Source organism: Hemiscyllium ocellatum, chromosome 42 (genome assembly GCF_020745735.1).
Source record: "Hemiscyllium ocellatum isolate sHemOce1 chromosome 42, sHemOce1.pat.X.cur, whole genome shotgun sequence".
Classification (NCBI taxonomy): domain Eukaryota; kingdom Metazoa; phylum Chordata; class Chondrichthyes; order Orectolobiformes; family Hemiscylliidae; genus Hemiscyllium; species Hemiscyllium ocellatum.
Window position 1 is genome coordinate 15,259,382 of NC_083442.1, and position 18,996 is coordinate 15,278,377.

Here is an 18,996-nt window from a genome sequence, read left to right on the forward strand (position 1 = left end):
AGAGAACCCTACATGGTTCAGAGAAGTCAGAAACAGCTTTACAGATGTGTGAAGGCAGACTGTATTTTTATTAAAAGACTCAGTTGCATTATCCCTGCTCACAACTGTCAAAGGAGACGAAGTCATGTTGGACCGGTCAACGTCTACCTACCCTTCACATCTTAATTGCATTTGCCCCTAAAAAGAGAAGATCCACAGAGTGTGACAGAGGACTATCTGAAGCCTGCAAGGATCATGGTAGCTGGTTTGGGAAACTTGTACTGTACTTGTATCATGGATAATCAGGATCCAGGAACAATCAAATTAAATTCACATCACCCTCATGAATCAGCAAGGTGTGAGCTACAAACTAAGAAACACTTGAGATTAGTAAATTGATGCTTCTATGTTTTTGCAGGTAAATTATCCTTCAGTAGAAGATAGGTACTAGAAATAAAATAGAACTCCTCTCCCCGACTTTCCTTTCATTGTGGTTCTTATATTTGAAGCTGTGGTTACCAGAAACCTGACAGCTTGTCTCACTTTGAGCAGAGTGGGTTACAATGGCACTGTTTATTTACAGCTTTATTATTGGAGATAGTCAATAACCAAGCAACTAACTTAATGGAATTTAACATATACTATTGATAAAATACACCAGCAGCAGACAGTGAATACATGGCACAGATCCTCCAGACAAATACCGAATCAATCTTTCTCAATGGGGGTGGGTTCAGAAGCAAAAGGCAGAGACCTAGAGTGCTGACGCTCCAATGCGACACAGACTGAATACTGTGCAGTTCCTTTGTTAAGATCAACCTTTAAATCAAAGGTCTACCTATTCCCTCAGCTGGGTGTAAAAACAATCCCATCACTGTTTTGAAAGAAATATGTTCAATTTCTCCTCAATATCACAGCTACTTTTTCTCTCAACTACTAAAGCAATACTACAATGGTGCTTTCAGAAACTTGCTGTGCTCCCCACCCTTATTCTTCAAATAGTGGCGGGAGATGTTTTGTGTTATTAAAGGTAACAGATGGGGACTCAGTTGAACATCTCATCCAATAGATGACATCTCCAGCAGGGCAGAACTCCCTCAGTACTGCAATAGTACTCAGATGTTTAGGCAAAGATACACAATACTCTGTCATAGGCATAAGCATGCTACAAACAAATCAAATTTAATATCTGAAATAGAACTGTTCTGTACCTTGAATTATAAAAGATAATTACTATAAATGGACATATTCTGAAAGCCAAGACACCTTTATGTTTATTCCAGACCAAGGTTTCATTGTAACTTGGCAGCTGCTTACAAAACCCCAATGTTAGAAATAAAAGCAAAAATGGTTAGCTCTCTTACTTTTAAATAAAATGCTTCAAGTTCAAAGATCCTTAGGCAGCTCCTTCCAAAACCTATGACCACTTCCACCTAGAAGGAGGAGGACAGCAGGTACATGGGAACACCACTCCCTCCATGACTTGGAAATATATCGCCATTCCTTCACTATTGCTGGGTCAAAATCCAGAACACTCACCCTATGGGCATTGCGAGTCAAACTACAGAATGAGGGACTACAACAGCTCAAGAAGGCAGCTCACCTCCACCTTCTCAAGGGTGACTAAATGCTGACCAGCCAACGACACGCGCATTCCACAAGTGCATTAAAAAAAAGACAAGTTTAGGGAGCATATTAGAGAGATATACATGTAATCTACATTATTACAGCATCATACATCATAAAATAAACCTGAAGTGCTTTCTGGTCAAGTATCTCATTGTCATTAATGCTTACAGGTAGTCACAGGAGTCCTATTCAAGCCCTTGATGAAATCATTTGCTATTTGATGGTGAACCTTCTCTTGCTCACCCCTTCTCACGCATAGGAACCCTGTTACATCAGTAACAGCCTGTACTACCACTTCGAAGCTGCAGCAAAATACCAGCTCAAGGACTCAATCGCAGAACTGACCTTCCATTCCCACTTCCCTCAACCTCTCCCAAATCAGCCGACAGCAGAAATACAAGGGTGGAGGTAGCTCCTTGCTGATGGGGCATATCACTGCACACAAACTTGGTTGAGCTATAGCATGCTCATCCCTGTGCGTGCAAATCTCACACTTGAAACCCAAGCTCAAAAACATGTAGGTTGATCTTGCAGTACTGAGGGAGTTCGGCCCTGTTGGAGGTACCATACTTTGGACGAGCTGTAGGTAAAATACCTCATCAGCAATGACCTATTCTACACTGTTCAGGAACTTAAAAAAAAATTAGGAATAAATCCAAACAAAGAATTAGATCAATTATTAGTCATACCTTTGATGTAATTTAGAGAATCCATAATTACTACATCATCTTTATTGATTTTCCTGAGGGAAAAAAAAGAATTGTACATAGTGACTGGGATGTGTGACATGAACATACACGTATTGTTTAAAATGTTCACTATTATTGGGCACATTATTCCAAATTCCATTTAAAGCAGCTGCAATCTAAAAATTACAATCAACTTTGCGAAAAACACAAGGATGTTGAACAGGATTAGGTTATTTAGCCCCTTATGCTACAGCTGATCTGATTGTAAATTCAACAACACATTCCCATTAATTATGGATGACCTTTCACCCCCTTGTTTAACAAGAATCCATTCATCTCGTCCTTAAAACTAGTCAAAGGTTCTGCTTCCAAATAGTTATAGGAACAGCAAGTTCTAAACACTCCTGGCCCTTTGAAAAAAGGGCCTTAACTCTTAAAAATAATGGGTTACCCATTTAAGAATGATTCTGCCACAAGAGGAAACACACGCTCTACATCTACCCTGTCAATACCCTGAAGATCTTACATATTTCAATTGAGTTGCCTCTTACTCTAAGCTCCAGTGGATACAAGCCTAGTCTGTTCAGGAAAGTCCTTTGCGACCGGTATTAGTGTGGTAAACCTTCTCTGAATTGCCTCCAATGTATTGGAATCCTTCCTTAAAAATAACATTTAGTACTGGAGACCAATACTAAACAGTGCTCCACATGTGGCCTTAACAATGCATAGACTCGCTACTTTTGCGTTCATTGTTCAAACTCCTTTTTCATTTCCATCCCAATCCAAAAAGGCTTGCTATGTTCTTCTCCATGACAATGGCCTCTTTCCAACTGTTCACCAATGGTATTTCAAGAATGTCTTTTCACACTTTGCTGTGAGCCAGGAGAAAAATGGCTGTTCTGCCTAGTGATTGCACTAAACGAGAATTAGTAACACGGGCAGGGGTCAAACCAAATTTCTATTGATATCCGTCCCATCTCCTCAATGACAAATGATTTGTTGATTCATGCATTAGTAGGGTATTGGGTGTGCCACTCAACAGCAATCTAGTATGGCAACTTGCATTCATAATCTAACAGCACTGCCATCCCACCCAAACGCAATTATCTCTCAGCCTCCTTGGGCCACCCCCTCATTCCTGATGACGAGCTTATGCTCGAAACATCGACTCTCCTGCTCCTCGGATGCTGCCTGACCGGCTGTGCTTTTCTAGCACCATACTCTTCGACTCCCACCCAATCATGAAAGGTTGAACTTTCTAAGTTTGGTAGAGCTGGGGGAAAAAAAACATGTCTGAGGGGGAGGTAAAGTAAAGTCGCCACTCAAATACATGCTGTTGGCAAATGATTGAATGCAGTCAGCAGACACAGACAGAAGTAATGTTTTTTGGTTTTTCGAGGAGTCAGTTCTGAAGCCAAACTCTGAGAAGTTTGTCTCCATTAGTCAGACTGAATCAATCATCAAAAAGAGTAATTTAACCGTTTATGGGACTGATGGATTTCAAACCCAACAATATATCCCAAGCCCGGAAGGTGCATTAGATTATATTTTTAGTGTCATACAGCCTGGAAACAGACCCTTTGGTTCCAATCAATCCATGCGAAACATAATCCCAAACTAAACTAGTCCCAACTGCCTGCTCCTGCCCCATATCACTCCAAATACTTCCTATTCATCCTTATCAAAATGTATTTTAAATGTTGTGATTGTACCCACATCCATCACTTCCTCAGGAAGTTCATTCCACAGGCGAACCACCCGCTGGGTATAAAAAAATCTGCCCATCATGCCTTTCTAAAATGTCTCTCCTCTCACCTTAAAAACATGCCTGCTAAACTCGAAATCCCCAATTCTACAGAAAAGACACCCATCACTAACCCCATCTATAGCCCTCATGATTTTATAAACTTGTAAAAGGTCATCTCTCAACCTCCCACGGCTCCAGCGAAAGACGCCCCAACCTCTCTTTATAACTTCTTGATTCGGTTTTGAATCTGGTTGAGATTAAAGTGAAAGAAAGACAATTTGCCCAAGATCCTTAAACACCGCGTTCCAAAACCATGATCATGTCCATCCAGAAGGACAAGGGTAGCAGATACATGGGTACATCACGACCTGCAAGCCCCCCTCCAATCCAGTCACCATCCTGACTTGGAAATAGATCACGGTTCCTTCACTGTCGCTGGACTAAAATCGTGGATGACAGCACTGTGGGTCGACTTGTGCAAATGGACTGTAGCAGTTCTAGAAGGCAGCTGACTGATCAATAAATGATACTAACAGCATGAATTCAAAGAAATCCCTCTGGTCTGTTTAGCCACCCTGCTTCCTGACCTCCTTTTTCAAATTTATCATCTGTATTGTACATTAAGTGCTAAATGTTCTGTTTTCATATTTCCTCCCAGATTTATTAGTTATTGAAGCTCCAGTCTTTCATTTTAGAAAAAATTGGAATTGATCATCTTTCATTTTTGATGAGATTAAATAAATTTAACTGAATTGTAATAGCTACGTACTAAAAAAACAAATATTTTTTGCGACTGTTGTAACTCAAATTATAAAAATAATTAGTTCTCAGTTTCCTTCCCTCTTCACACAAGCTTCAGTATTGACTACACAGTACAGCAAAACAGCATTCCTGCAAACTACACTTCAAGTACCAGTTGAAACTACGAGAGCAATTTACTTCATCAATTAGTGACAATAAATCTCAAGTGACTGATAAAGCACTGCCCTGATGGAAGAGTGGTACAGAGGATCTCCCTGATGACTATTTTACTTGTCTAACTGATGTTTGAATTGCAGAAATTTCTGCTTTGTTGCAAAATTGTCCCTTCCACTTGTCTGATTGCTTTGCAGTGGGGAGAAAAAAAGTATAAATTATGAATGATCTTTACTGAACCAGAAGCTGTTTATTGGATATTTTTAATCTTCTACTGTTCTTCTGGATTTTTAGACACTAGACTTGGGTTTAGGGGCCTCTTTTTCATTTTAACTAGCTCATTTAAAATCAGTAGACTTAAAGTACCTTCCGTATTGATGCTGATTATATCTTTAAATTTGCATCAGGGACAGTAGCACAAAATTCAAACTTCACAAGACAAATGACCAGTAGTGCATCTCTACCACTGCACTAGGGCATGAAGTCGGTTATTAAAGCCATCCACCTGCACCCAGAACTGGAAAACCAGCAACCCCTCTGCCCAGCAGTGCACTCAGTGTCTCAATCCCATCACTACCACCTTGAAGTGTGATCACTGACTTGCTTGTCACTGCAAAACAAAAAAATCACTGGATACAAAATATTGCAGAGTGCTTACTCACTGAATAACCAGAATTTTAGATTAGATTAGATTCCCTACAGCGTGGGGACAGGCCCTTTGGCCCAACCAACCCTCCAAAGAGTAACCCACCCAGATCCATTTCCCTCTGACTAATGCACCTAGCACTATGGGCAATTTAGCATGGCTAATTCATCTGACCTGCACACCTTTGGACGGAGAGGAAACCAGAGAACCTGGACGAAACCCTTTAGTTTATAATATAATAGTTTTAGCCATCACTAGGTTATGGATGGGGTGTCAATGGCAGTGAGATCACAGACACTGCAACTGTATGGGCAGGGAGTCCATTCCTTGCAGGTGTGAGACAGCAAACTCAGCCAATGAATTAAGCTGATCCATTTTTGTCACACTGAACTGTCCAGGAGACCGAGAAGAGCCTTGCTCTTTTACTTGAAAACAGCCCTGGGGTTGGAGGTTTGTGATTCAAGATCTTAAGAGAAAGACAAGTCTTAGAACTCCGAATGCTGAGAGAATTGTCAGTAAAGCACCAGCACAGATTATAAATTCAAGATTCTGGAATGAGATTTGTACAACCTTTTCAATCAGAGGGACACAGCTACCAGGAGCTTTCTCAGAATCCGAGTCAATAAAATGTGGAGCTGGAAAAAGCACAGCAGGTCAAGCAGCACCTGAGGAGCAGGACAGTCGACGTTTTGGGCAGAACCCTTCATCTCAGAGTCTATTCTCTGTCACAATTCATTACACTCTTCAATTATAGAGTCATACAGCACAGAAACAGACCATCCAGTCTAACTCATCCATGCTGACCAGACATCCTAAACTGATCTGGTCCCATTTGTCAGCATTTGTCCCACATCCCACTAAATCCTTCCTATTTATATGCCCATACAGACACCTTTTAAAACGTATTAATTGTACCAGCCTCCACCACTTCCTCTGACAGCTCATTCTATTCACTCACTACCCTCTGCATGAAAAAGCTGCCCGTTTAGGTCCCTTTTAAATCTTTCCTCCCCTCACCTTAAAACTATGTCCTCTAGCTTTGGACTCCCCATTCGGCAGTATCATAGTGGGGGAAATGGTGGTGTACACCACCAACCACAAGGGATGAACTTAGATTTGTCCAGTTTCCTCATTCCCCCTCCCCCCACTTGGTCTCAGTCAAATCCCTCGAACTCAGCACCGCCTTCCTAACCTGCAATCTTCTTCCTGACCTCTCCCCCAAGTCCCTCCTCCCTACCTTTCATTTTAGTCTGCTGGACACATTTTCCTCATTCCTGAAGAAGGGCTCATGCCCGAAATGTCAACTCTCCTGCTCCTTGGATGCTACCTGACCTGCTACCCTTTTCCAGCAACATATTTTCAGCTACACCCTATCTATGCCCCTTATGATTTTATAAACTTCTACAAAGGTCATCCCTCAGCCTCAAACTCCAGTGGGAAAATTCCCAGCCCATTCAGCCTTTCCCTACAGTTCAAACTCTCCAAACCCGCAACATCATGGTAAACCTGATATGGTTCAGAAAAAAAATTACACAACATCCCTCCTATAGCAGGGAGACCAGAACTGAATGCAGTATTCTAAAAAGTGGCCTCATCAATATCCTTTACAGCTGCAACATGACATGCAACTCCTATACTCCATGCACTGACTAATAAAAGGTAAGTATGCTAAACACCCTTTCATCACCCTCTCTTCTTGTGACCCCACTTCCAAGGAACTATGTACCTACATCTCTAGATCCCTTTGTTCAGGAACATTCTCCATTAACTGTACAAGACCTGCCATGATTTGCCTTACTAAAATGCAATACCTCACATTGACCTAAATTAAACTTGATCTGCCACTCCTTGGGCCATTGGCCTATCTGATCAAGGTCCCATTGGACTGGGGCTCTAGATCGCTACTCCAATAATATTACCTGTACACCACCATTTTCCCCACTATGATACTGCCGGGGGGGTGGGGGGAGATCAAATCGACAAAGGATTGGCATAGGTAGTAATTGTCTTCTGCTGCAAAGCAACAAACAAGGGACACAGCTGTCAGGCGAAGTACCAAAACACAAATGGACACTGTCTTTAAAAATACACAGTGTCAACTTAAGATTGCACCATATTTGTCTCCCAATAGCAATGACAAAGAAATAAGCTGCAGTTGTGTGCTGCATGTGGTACCTTTCCACTTCAGCTTTCAGTGCTCCTCGCAGATCCTTCTCCTTCCGAGAATCTATAATACATAAAACAACCAATAATTCGTGTTTAGTCTCATTCTTGTGAGACTAAATTCCAGACAAACATGAAGTTACATTAATTACGCTCTTTCAGCAATACATTAATCTCTCCTGTACAAAAGGTTTCATTAAGTAAAAACCAGGAAAGTCTATTAAGCAAAGCGGTTTCCAAATCACCCCTCCCACCAAATACTGCATTATTACATACAAAACCACCTAACATAAGATCCAACCAACAATGTCTCAACTCAGAAAAGTGCCACTATGTGCGAAATGAGACTTAAGATGAGCAAATTTTTCATTACTTATATTCTTAACTTTGACAGGGTCTGTTCACTTTTTTCCCTCCCAAACTTATTAATTTGTTTTGACTGAAAAGCTATCAAAATGTTTCAAATAACCATGTACTAAGGGATTGATGCATTGACACCATTTATCCATGAGCTGGTTCAGTGCTCGCATCTTCTGGGCATCTGATGTCCCCTCCTACCAATCCACACAAAAACAGGCCATTTGTTAATAAACAAGAAAACCTAGGAACTGGAGATTTTATTTCTCACTCTGTAGTGGTTACACAGCATTTTGTAATAAAAGAATACTGCATTATCGAAGAACATTGTCACCTGTCCACGAGAAATGTAGGAAAGGACGTTAGAAAACTCAAGTCACAAAAATCTTAATTCTCTCAAAAAAAAGTCACGCAAATTCTCAAGTACTGAAATTGTTTTGCCCCAGTTCAGAAGGAAATTTCAAAATTTTCAGCACCTACTTCATCTCTTTCCCTTCCCTGCTTTAATAAAAATAATCTCAGTATCTCACCAATCACTTCACAAGAACTGTATCCTCACAAGTGTACGTTGCACACAGTCTAATAGCCTGCATATGTTGTAGTGGTAAAAACTGCATATAATAGACAAATTGTGGCCAACCTATTACCTCAGACATATTGAACACTCTCTCAGCAGTCCTCCAATCTATGCCTTGACATATAAAACACTTCGTTATTCTGTGGCTTTTAACTCCTTCAAGTGCATGCTTAGTTTGGGTCGTTCAAGGTGTACATTAATTGGCTTGGTAACAACCAGTTAAAACCATTCAACAAATTGTTAACTGTATCAACAGCACCCATTACACTCCAAAATCTGTAATCCTCAGCCTGTATCGCCCCTTTGCTCCAACCAACTATATTCAGCAAGCGTTAGCGTTTAACTAAAATTAGAAAATGGAAATATTAAAATATGAAATAAACACATGGCAGTTTTTGGTAAATTACTCAATTTAAGATAAATAATAAAAAACGAGGCTCATGTGATGCACAATCATAATAGAGATGGCCAGAATTTTTTTTGTTTTGCAGAGATGAAGGAGGTGTTAACAATTAAGAAATCACAAAATTAAAGGGGGAAAAAAATACTATAAAATGGGTCATTAAGTCTACTTAGCTGTTGGGCTCAAAGCTGGGTGATAATATTTCTGCTGATCTTTTACTTAAGTCTTTGAGATATAGAGAGTTAGACTGATTCTAAAAATTCCATAGACTATAAGACAAAAATGTAGAGCTGCTTGAAACTGCAGGAGCAAAAAAAAAAGAAAGGACACAAAGTCACATATAGAAAAGGAAGCGTCAGTATTTCGACAGTTTGATCAGAGTTGAGAAGCTACAGAGATCTCTTCTAGAGGGCGAAGTGGGAGACTGTGGAAGGTGGTGGTTTGACTTGGGCGTTGCTGGGTGTGTGAAGATTGAATCAGACGGATGAATGTGGCCCCACATGTGATGATGCTGCTCCTTTAACAAGTTTATGTTGTCCTTGGTTCCTCCTCACCCCCTATTTTCTAAATGGGGAGAAAATTCAGAAATCTGAAGAAGTGCAAGGAGACTTGGGTGTTCTAGTCCAGGTTCTGAAGATAAACTTGCAGGTCAAGTCAGTAGTTAGGAAGGGAAATGCAGTGACGCCATTTATTTTGAAAAGACTTGAATGTAAAAGCAGGGATGTAGTGCTGAAACTCTAAGATTCTGGTCAGGCCACATTTGGAGTATTGTACGCAGTTGAGCCCAATAGCTCAGGAAGGGCATACTGGCCTTGGAGAGTGTTCAGAGGAGGTTCACGAGAATGGTCCCAGAAATGAAAAGCTTAGCATATGAGGAATGTTTGAGGTCTCTGGGTTTGTACTCAATGGAACTTAGAAGGATTGTGGTGGGGGGGGGGGGGGGGGGGGGGGGAAGAGAATCTAATTGAAAGTTGCAGAATACTGAACAGCCTGGACAGAGTAGATGTTAGGAAAATGTTTCCATTAGTAGGAGAGACTCGGACCTGAGGGCACAGCCTCAGAGTAAAGGGAAGACACTTTAGGACTTCGACACGGAGAAATGTCTTCAACCAAAGAGTGGTGAATCTTTGGAATTCACTGCCACAGAAAGCTATGGAGATCAGGTCATTGAGTACATTTAGATTAGATTCCCTACAATGTGGAAACAGGCCCTTGAACCCAACATGTCCACAACGACCCTCCAAAGGGTAACCCATTCCCCCACTGTATATTTACCCCTGACTAATGCACCTAACACTATGGGCTATTTAGCATGGCCAATTCACTTAACCTGCACATCTTTGGACTGTGGGAGGAAAGCAGAGCACCCGGAGGAAACCCACGCAGACACGGGGAGAATGTGCAAACACCATACAGACAGTCGCCCGAGGCAGGAGTCAAACCCGGGTCCCTGGCACTGAGAGACAACAGTGCTAACCACTGATAGATAGGTTCTTGAGTATGAAGGGTTACAGGGATAAAGTGGGAGAATGGGGCTGAGAAACTTATCAGCCATGATTGAAAGGTGGAGCAAAAGCGATGGGCTGAATGGTCTAATTTCTGATCATCTCTTTTAACCTTTTATTCTTAAACCACTCAAAATGGTGCTGGATTGTGGAAACAGTTGAGCCTTTTCATTGTACTTTACTGTATTATTCACTGTAAAATGCAAGTGGCAGTAAATCAATCCGTGAATTATAAATCTCTGCCAATTGTGCTGTATATTTTTATTTAATCATTATGGCAATTTGTCAATTTTGAGAAACTGGAGGAATTATGGGACTGGATGACACAAGAGTATTCAACAAACAGAGTCATTGGGGTTACATTAACCTCCCCAGATGGGACGACCACTGCATCAGACAAAGTGAGTTGCACTCCCCATCCTAACATTACTCAACAAATTTAATGGATGGTAAAAATTGAGCAAAGTGCAAAACCAACATTGCGCCAAATCTTACGAGATAGCTGACTGGCAATTTTGATTAAAATTGGGCACAGTATAAAAATCAATGTAATCAACATTCATTCAATAAACTAAACTCCGTGTTAATAAAACTAATGTGAAAAGGGTATTTTTTTCCCTTTTGTCTCCATCTCAAAACACTCAGTTATAGCAAAGCGGGAACCACTAAAATTCAAATATCAATTGCAGTTAAAACAAGTCATATCCTTCCTACCAAGACGTAGCTCAAATATGCTGCACCATTCTTACTGCAGTCTTCACAATTACACCATATTCATGGAGAAATGCAGATAGAGCACATTTAAGAGCCTGATCCACCACGTTTCTAAAAGAGCTGGAAATTTCCCAAGCCAAGTTAATGACTGAATCTAGCATCAAACATGTCAATGGATAAGAGACAAGCTAAAAGCCATTGGTTGTGTTACAGAAGGGTAATGAGATTGGGAAAAAGTACTACACAAGAATCCTCGTGGGCCAGTTTTGGGGCCCATTATATCCGAGTAATGACTCTGGATTCAGAGACTGAGTGTAAAGATCAAAATTACGTGATCAGCTTGCCCATAGGGAAAAGTTATAAAAAGGTGATGCAAGTAGCACCAGCATGATGGTAAAATAGGTTTAAGAGAAGGCAAAGTACAATCAACAGTGAATCTGAATAGTGCCTAGCAGAAACAAAGCAAGTTTAATTTTACAGAGATACAGTGGTCACATGAACAAATGCATTGACAGCAGGAGTAAGCAGTTTGGTCCCTTCAGCCTGTTCCTCCGTTCAATAGGAACGCAACTGCTTATGGCCTCAACTCCCCAGTTTTCCATCTGTCCCCATCATACTTGAGTTGACAGGTGTCCAGTCATTATTGTAACATAGGAAAGCAATAACTTTCCAAACATAGACTGGGACTGCCATAGTGTTAAAGGTTTAGATGGAGAGGAATTTGTTAAATGTGTACAAGACAATGTTCTGATTCAGTATGTGGATGTACCTACTGCAGAAGGTGCAAAGCTCGACGTTTTCTTGGGAAATAAGACAGGGCAGGTGACTGAGGTGTCAGTAGGGGAGCACTTTGGGGCCAGCTACCATAATCCTATTAGATTTAAAATAGTGATGGAAAAGGATAGACCAGATCGAAAAGTTGAAGTTCTAAATTGGAGAAAGGCCAATTTTGATGGTATTAGGCAAGAACTTTCAAAAGCTGATTGGGGGCAGATGTTCACAGGTAAAGGGATGGCTGAAAAATGGGAAGCCTTCAGAAATGAGATAACAAAAATCCAGAGAAAGTATATTCCTGTCAGGGTGAAAGGAAGGCTGATAGGTATAGGGAATGCTGGATGACTAAAGAAATTGAGGGTTTGGTTAAGAAAAAAAAAGGAAGCATATGTCAAGTATAGACAGCACAGATTGAGTGAATCCTTAGAAGAGTATAAAGGAAGTAGGAGTATACTTAAGAGGGAAATCAGGAGGGCAAAAAGGGGACATGAGATAGCTTTAGCAAATAGAATTAAGGAGAATCCAAAGGGTTTTTACAAATACATGAAGGACAAAAGGGTAACTAGGGAGAGAATAGGGCCCCTCAAAGATCAGCAAGGCGGCCTTTGTGTGGAGCCGCAGAAAAAGGAGGAGATACTAAATGAATATTTTGCATCAGTATTTACTGTGGAAAAGGATATGGAAGATATAGACTGTAGGGAAATAGATGGTGACATCTTGAAAAATGTCCAGATTACAGAGGAGGAAGTGCTGGATGTCTTGAAACGGGTAAAGGTGGATAAATCCACAGCACCTGATCAGGTGTACCCGAGAACTCTGTGGGAAGTTAGAGAAGTGGTTGCTGGGCCTCTTGCTAAGATATTTGGATCATCGATAGTCACAGATGAGGTGCTGGAGAACTGTAGGTTGGCAAACGTGATGCCACTGTTTAAGAAGGGCAGTAAGGACAAGCCAGGGAACTATAGATCAGTGAGCCTGACCTCGGTGGTGTGCAAGTTGTTGGAGGGAATCCTGAGGGACAGGATGTACATGTATTTGGAAAGGCAAGGACTGATTAGGGATAGTCAACATGGCTTCGCGCGTGGGAAATCATGTCTCACAAACTTGATTGAGTTTTTTGAGGAAGTAACAAAGAGGATTGATGAGGGCAGAGCGGTAGATGTGATCTATGTGGACTTCAGCAAGGCGTTCGACAAGGTTCCCCATGGGAGACTGATTAGCGAGGTTAGATCTCACGGAACACAGGGCGAACTAGCCATTTGGATACAGAACTGGCTCAAAAGGTAGAAGGCAGAAGTTGGTGGTGGAGGGTTGTTTATCAGACTGGAGGCCTGTGACCAGTGGAGTGCCACAAGGATCGGTACTGAGTCCTCTACTTTTTGTCGCATACATAAATGATTTGGATGTGAGCATAACAGGTACAGTAAGTAAGTGTGCAGATGACACCAAAATTGGAGATGTAGTGGACAGCGAAGAGGGTTACCTCAGATTACAACAGGATCTGGACCAGATGGGCCAATGGGCTGAGAAGTGGCAGATGGAGTTTAATTCAGATAAATGCGAGGTACTGCATTTTGGGAAAGCAAATCTTAGCAGGACTTGTGCACTTAATAGTAAGGTCCTAGGGAGTGTTGCTGAACAAAGAGACCTTGGAGTGCAGGTTCATAGCTGCTTGAAAGTGGAGTAGCAGGTAGATAGGATAGTGAAGGCGGCGTTTGGTATGCTTTCCTTTGTTGGTCAGAGTATTGAGTACAGGAGTTGGGAGGTCATGTTGCGGCTGTACAGGATATTGGTTAGGCCGCTGTTGGAATATTGCGTGCAATTCTGGTCTCCTTCCTATTGGAAAGATGTTGTGAAACTTGAAAGGGTTCAGAAAAGATTTACAAGGATGTTGCCAGGGTTGGAGGATTTGAGCTACAGGGAGAGGCTGAACAGGCTTGGGTTGTTTTCCCCCTTCAAAGAAGGCAGTCTGTCCAGTTCCTCCCTTCCCATAGTCCTTATTATATCTGATATTTTACATACCCCCTTTATCTAGAATGCCTGCATCATTGTTCTCTTTTGTGAAGTCAAAAACAAAATACTCATTAAGAACCTTGCCCACAAATTCTGCATCCACACAAAAGTTATCCTGTACATCACAGACAGACTTATCCTTTTCTTTTAGTAATCCTCTTATTCAAATGTACTGAAAAAAACACTGTCAATTTTCCTTCGTTTGACAATTTTTTTGTGTACCCTCTAATTGTTTTTATAATTTCTTTTTTCACCTCACCCCTGTACTTTCTGTACTCTTCAAAAGCTTCCTAAAGTATTATCATTTTTGAGATTCTCATAAGCTGTATTGTTCTGTTTTATCTCACTCCATACATTTCTGGGTAACTAGGGGGAGACTCCAGATTTAGCAGCAGCAGCAAACTATAGCAACTGCATGCGGTAGTCTAGTTGGACCACTTCAACTCTGTGGTAGGATCTTTCTATCAGGCAGGACGCTGCAATTAACTCTCTTGCTCACTCGCTCAAAGCAGAACATAGGTCCAACTCAGAGATTGGATGATAAAATCCAGGCTGATGCTCCAGGGGAACACCGAGGGGATCAGATCTATCACTTTCAGCTCAGATGTTTAATTCAAGGCTCTGCCTGCTCCAGCAAGTAGGGGTGAAAGATTCTGTCTTATTGGTTCAAGAGCAGTTGTGCCTGCAAATGCTTAAACTTCAACATGGTCATAATGATATTGCTGATTTCTTTGGAGCCTTGCTTTGGCTGGCAGCTACATTTCCCGCAACACTGACGTACTTAAAATATTTTATTGGTAATAAAGTACTTGGAACATTCCAAGGCTGTGAAATGCACTCTGAAAAATGCAAGATGGATGAATGAGCCGAGAGGGGCCAGACTGCTTCAACAAAAGCAAAACCTCAGATGATGGAGGTCAGAGATAAAAATCGAAGTGCTAGAGAACCTCAGCAGGTCTGAAAGCATTCGGGTGTTGAGAGAAACAGAATTAATGCCGAACTGAATCAAGACTCTTCTTTGGAGCAGAGGCTCAGAATGCTTACACTTCTTTCTCTCTCGCAGATGCTACCAGATCAGAGGGGGTCTCCAGCATTTTCTCGTTGTATTTGAGCCCCAAGAGCTCTCCTGATTTCTGTCTGTCTATCTTGCTCAGTGTATGCACCACTAACAGGCATATTAGACTGTAGAGTAGGCATCTTTCTCTTTAAAATGCATTCTTGGAATGAAATTTTTTTTCTGCGCAAGTCAAGAGTTTTTTGCTCATCCCAAGAGTCCATGTGGTGCATTGGCATGTGTAATAAGGTCTCTGAACAGGTTGGTTAGAATTTTTTGTTGCCCATGCTACTCATTCCTGATAGTATGGTGTAGGCCTTTCTGAAACCGTACTGCGAATCCTCTTGCAAGGATGCCTGCCTTGAAGAAGATTTCCTCCTCTCTCTACAAGAATCTCAGGGAGTCCCTCTCCCACTGCAACTCCCAGGTCATTTCCTCTGCCCTGAAGCTCTTCGACCATGTCGTGAAACACTTGTCCGGACTTGTCCGACCCGCCTATCTTGTTTTCCACCTATCCACTCCACCCTCTCCTCCCTGACCTATCACCTTCATCTCCTCCCCCACTCACCCATAAAACTCTATGCTACTCTCTCCCCACCCCCACCCTCCTCTAGCTTATCTCTCCATGCTTCCAGCTCACTCCTTTATTCCTGATGAAGGGCTTTTGCCTGAAACGTCGATTTCGCTGCTCGTTGGATGCTGCCTGAACTGCTGTGCTCTTCCAGCACCACTGATCCAGAATTCTTTCTGAATTACTGCATGTCTTGAAGCTCCCACTGAGTTGCTTAAGGGAAATCCAAGATTGTGTCCTTACAATCACAAAGGAATCATAATATATTTCCAACTTGGAACAATGTAGAACTTGAAAGAGTTCAGAAAAGATTCACAAGGATGTTGCCAAGGTGGAGAACTTGAGTTATAGGGAGGTGCTGAATAGGCTGGAGCTGTTTTCCCTGGAGTGTCGGAGGCTGAGGGGTGACTTTATAGAGGTTTATAAAATCATGGGGGGCTTGGAGAAGATAAACAGACAAGGTCTTTTCCCTGCGGTAGGGGAGTCCAGAACTAGAGGGCGTAGGTTTAGGGTGAGAGGGAAAACAAATGAAAGGGGCAACTTTTTTCACGTAGAGTGGTGTGTGCATGGAATGAGCTGCCAGAGAAAGTGGTGGAGGCTAGTACAATTACAGCATTTAAAAGGCATCTGGATGGGTACATGAATAGGAAGGGTATAAAGGGAAGTGGACCAAATGCTGGCAAATGGGACTCAATCAGGTTAGGATATTTGATCAACATGGACGAAAGGGTCTATTTCCGTGCTGTACATCTCTATGACTGTTACTACTCTGGAGTCAGAAAGGGGAAGAGAAAAGTAATGTAAATAAAAAGGTTACATCCTAGAAGTTGGGCCAGGACTACCTTAAACAGACTCATGACAGCAAATTAACCATCTAACTCATTACCTTCAAAGTTATTACTAAAAGTTCAATTTCTAACTTCCGAATGTGAAGTTAACATACAACCAGTTAGGAAGACCGGGAACAACTGCAAGTAATTTTACTATTGTGGATTTCTACAGTCAGCGCATCTCACTAAGATACCGGAGATGAACTTTGAAGAAACAAAATCCCTGAGAAAGATAGAAAGCTTTGTGGCCTTCCTTTCTGAAAGGATTCCTACGAAAGATACTAACCTTCAAACAAATTACCCCAGCTGAACCTGCACAACTGCCTGCAGCCAGAGGGGAATGTAAACAATCTGAAATTTTTCATTACCTGACAGTGAAATTTGAACGCACACCATTCTCTCAAACATATCTCTTTCAAGTTACTGGGAATACAGTTAAAGCTGCAGCTCCAACAAACTTCTGAACTCCCCACTGGATTGCCTCAAGCAACTTTTCACTTCACACGTTTTAGCCTTGTTACCAATCATGCTCAAAAACATCAACGAAAAACTGACAACTTCACCTCCATTACACTTCCAGCTGCATTAAGGTGTGTAGTAGCTCAGCGGGTAGCACGCAAGCCTGTAAATTAGGTGGCAGTAGGTTGAAGACCCACTAGTTCAACAAAGATCACGATCACACTGTCGTGGGGTGCCATCATTTTGGCATCAAGGCTCCTATCACCCTTCTCTCCCACCCCCCCGCCCCCATACCACCTCACCCCCTTTCTCCACCCCCATCCCATTTTCCCACAGACACCCTCACCCTCTTTTCCCACAACCCCCACCCCACCCCCCCGAACCAGTGCTTCCCCCCAACTCCTTTCCCACTCCCCCCACACCCTCTCCCCTGTACCCCCTCTCCCCACCTATCCCATCTCCCTTTTCCAGCACCCCCCCACTCACAACTTTTTCCCACACCCCCTGCACCCCATTCCCATGCCCCCAACCCCCTTTGCCACACCCTCATACCCCACTCCCCACCCCCCAGTAGCCCCTCTTCCCACCACCACTCCCTGCACCCCTCACTCACCCCTCCCCCCCCCCCCCCCCCTCCCTCCCCCCCCCCACCCCCTCCCTCCCCCCCCCCACCCACTCTCACCCCTCCACCCCCTCACTCCCCCCTCCCCCCACTCCCCCCTCACTCCCCCCAAATCCCCTCACACACCCCTCCCCCTCCTTTACCCCTCACTCCCCCCCTCCCCCCTTTACCCCTCACTCCCCCCCTTTACCCCTCACTCCCCCCCTTTACCCCTCACTTCCCCCCTCCCCCCCCTTTACCCCTCACTCCCCCCCTTTACCCCTCACTCCCCCCCTCCCCCCCTTTACCCCTCACTTCCCCCCCTCCCCCCCTTTACCCCTCACTTCCCCCCTCCCCCCCTTTACCCCTCACTTCCCCCCCTTTACCCCTCACTTCCCCCCCTTTACCCCTCACTTCCCCCCTTACCCCTCACTCCCCCCTTTACCCCTCACTCCCCCCTTTACCCCTCACTCCCCCCCTTTACCCCTCACTCCCCCCCTTTACCCCTCACTCCCCCCCCTTACCTCCATACACCGAGTTTCTCCCCGCCCCCAGGTTCTCTTCCACCGCCGTCACCTTCCGCCGCCTCTCGCGGAAGAACTCGCTCAGCTCCGCCGCCCGGCGGCTTTTGCCGCTGCACGGAAACCCGCACACGACCACCAGCGGCATCGGGGCCCGCGGGGCGCTGGGGAAAGGAGGCCTGAGGCCTGGGCCCCGGGGTCAGAGACAGGCCGAGGCCGAGGCCCGCCCCTTAAAGGGTCCGCGGACTCATTTTCTGTCGGTTCATTAAAGGGGAGACGCTGGCGACACCGCCATCCGCCGGGCAGGAGGCGCCATTGCAGGGCCCAGGTCACGTGGTCTCCCTCAGCAGCCTCCTCTGCTGCCAACTTCCAACTCATGGTAGATCATGCTGGGGACATTTCATTAGAATCCCTACAGTGTGGAAGCAGGCCATTCGGCCCATGAAGGTCATGCCAACACTCCAAAAGGAATCCCCCCCAGACCCACACCCGTAACTGTACTTCCCGTAACTAATCCACCTAGCCTGCACATCCCTGGACACTGTGGGGTAATTTAGCATGGTCAATCCACCAAACCTGCACACCGTTTCAGTGTGGGAGAAGACTAGAGTACCTGGAGGAAACCCATGCAGAGACGGGGAGAATGTGCAAACTGCACACAGACAGTCGCCCATGGGTGGAATCAAACCTGGATCCCTGGCACAGTGAGGAAGCAGTTCTAACTACTAAGCAATCATGCTGCCCCGAACATCATTTAACTATTAAACATCATTGCAAAGACAAAACAGACCTGTCACCCTCTCATCTGATATTGTGCTTTATTAGGAGACAGTGAGGTCTGCAGATGCT

At 43.5% G+C, this 18,996-nt stretch overlaps 1 protein-coding gene across 1 annotated transcript in view; it reads right to left on the minus strand.

The window, feature by feature from the left end:
• Positions 1-18,385, minus strand: part of kti12 (KTI12 chromatin associated homolog) — a 32,343-nt gene extending 13,958 nt beyond the window's left edge. The window contains exons 1-3 of the mRNA XM_060853654.1: positions 18,151-18,385; positions 7,781-7,832; positions 2,298-2,350 (exon numbers count right to left, since the gene is read on the minus strand). Of these exons, the coding sequence (XP_060709637.1) occupies positions 2,298-2,350; positions 7,781-7,832; positions 18,151-18,295 (250 nt within the window). The 5' untranslated portion in view covers positions 18,296-18,385. The remainder of the gene's footprint in view (positions 1-2,297; positions 2,351-7,780; positions 7,833-18,150) is intronic.
• Positions 18,386-18,996: the final 611 nt, after the last annotated feature.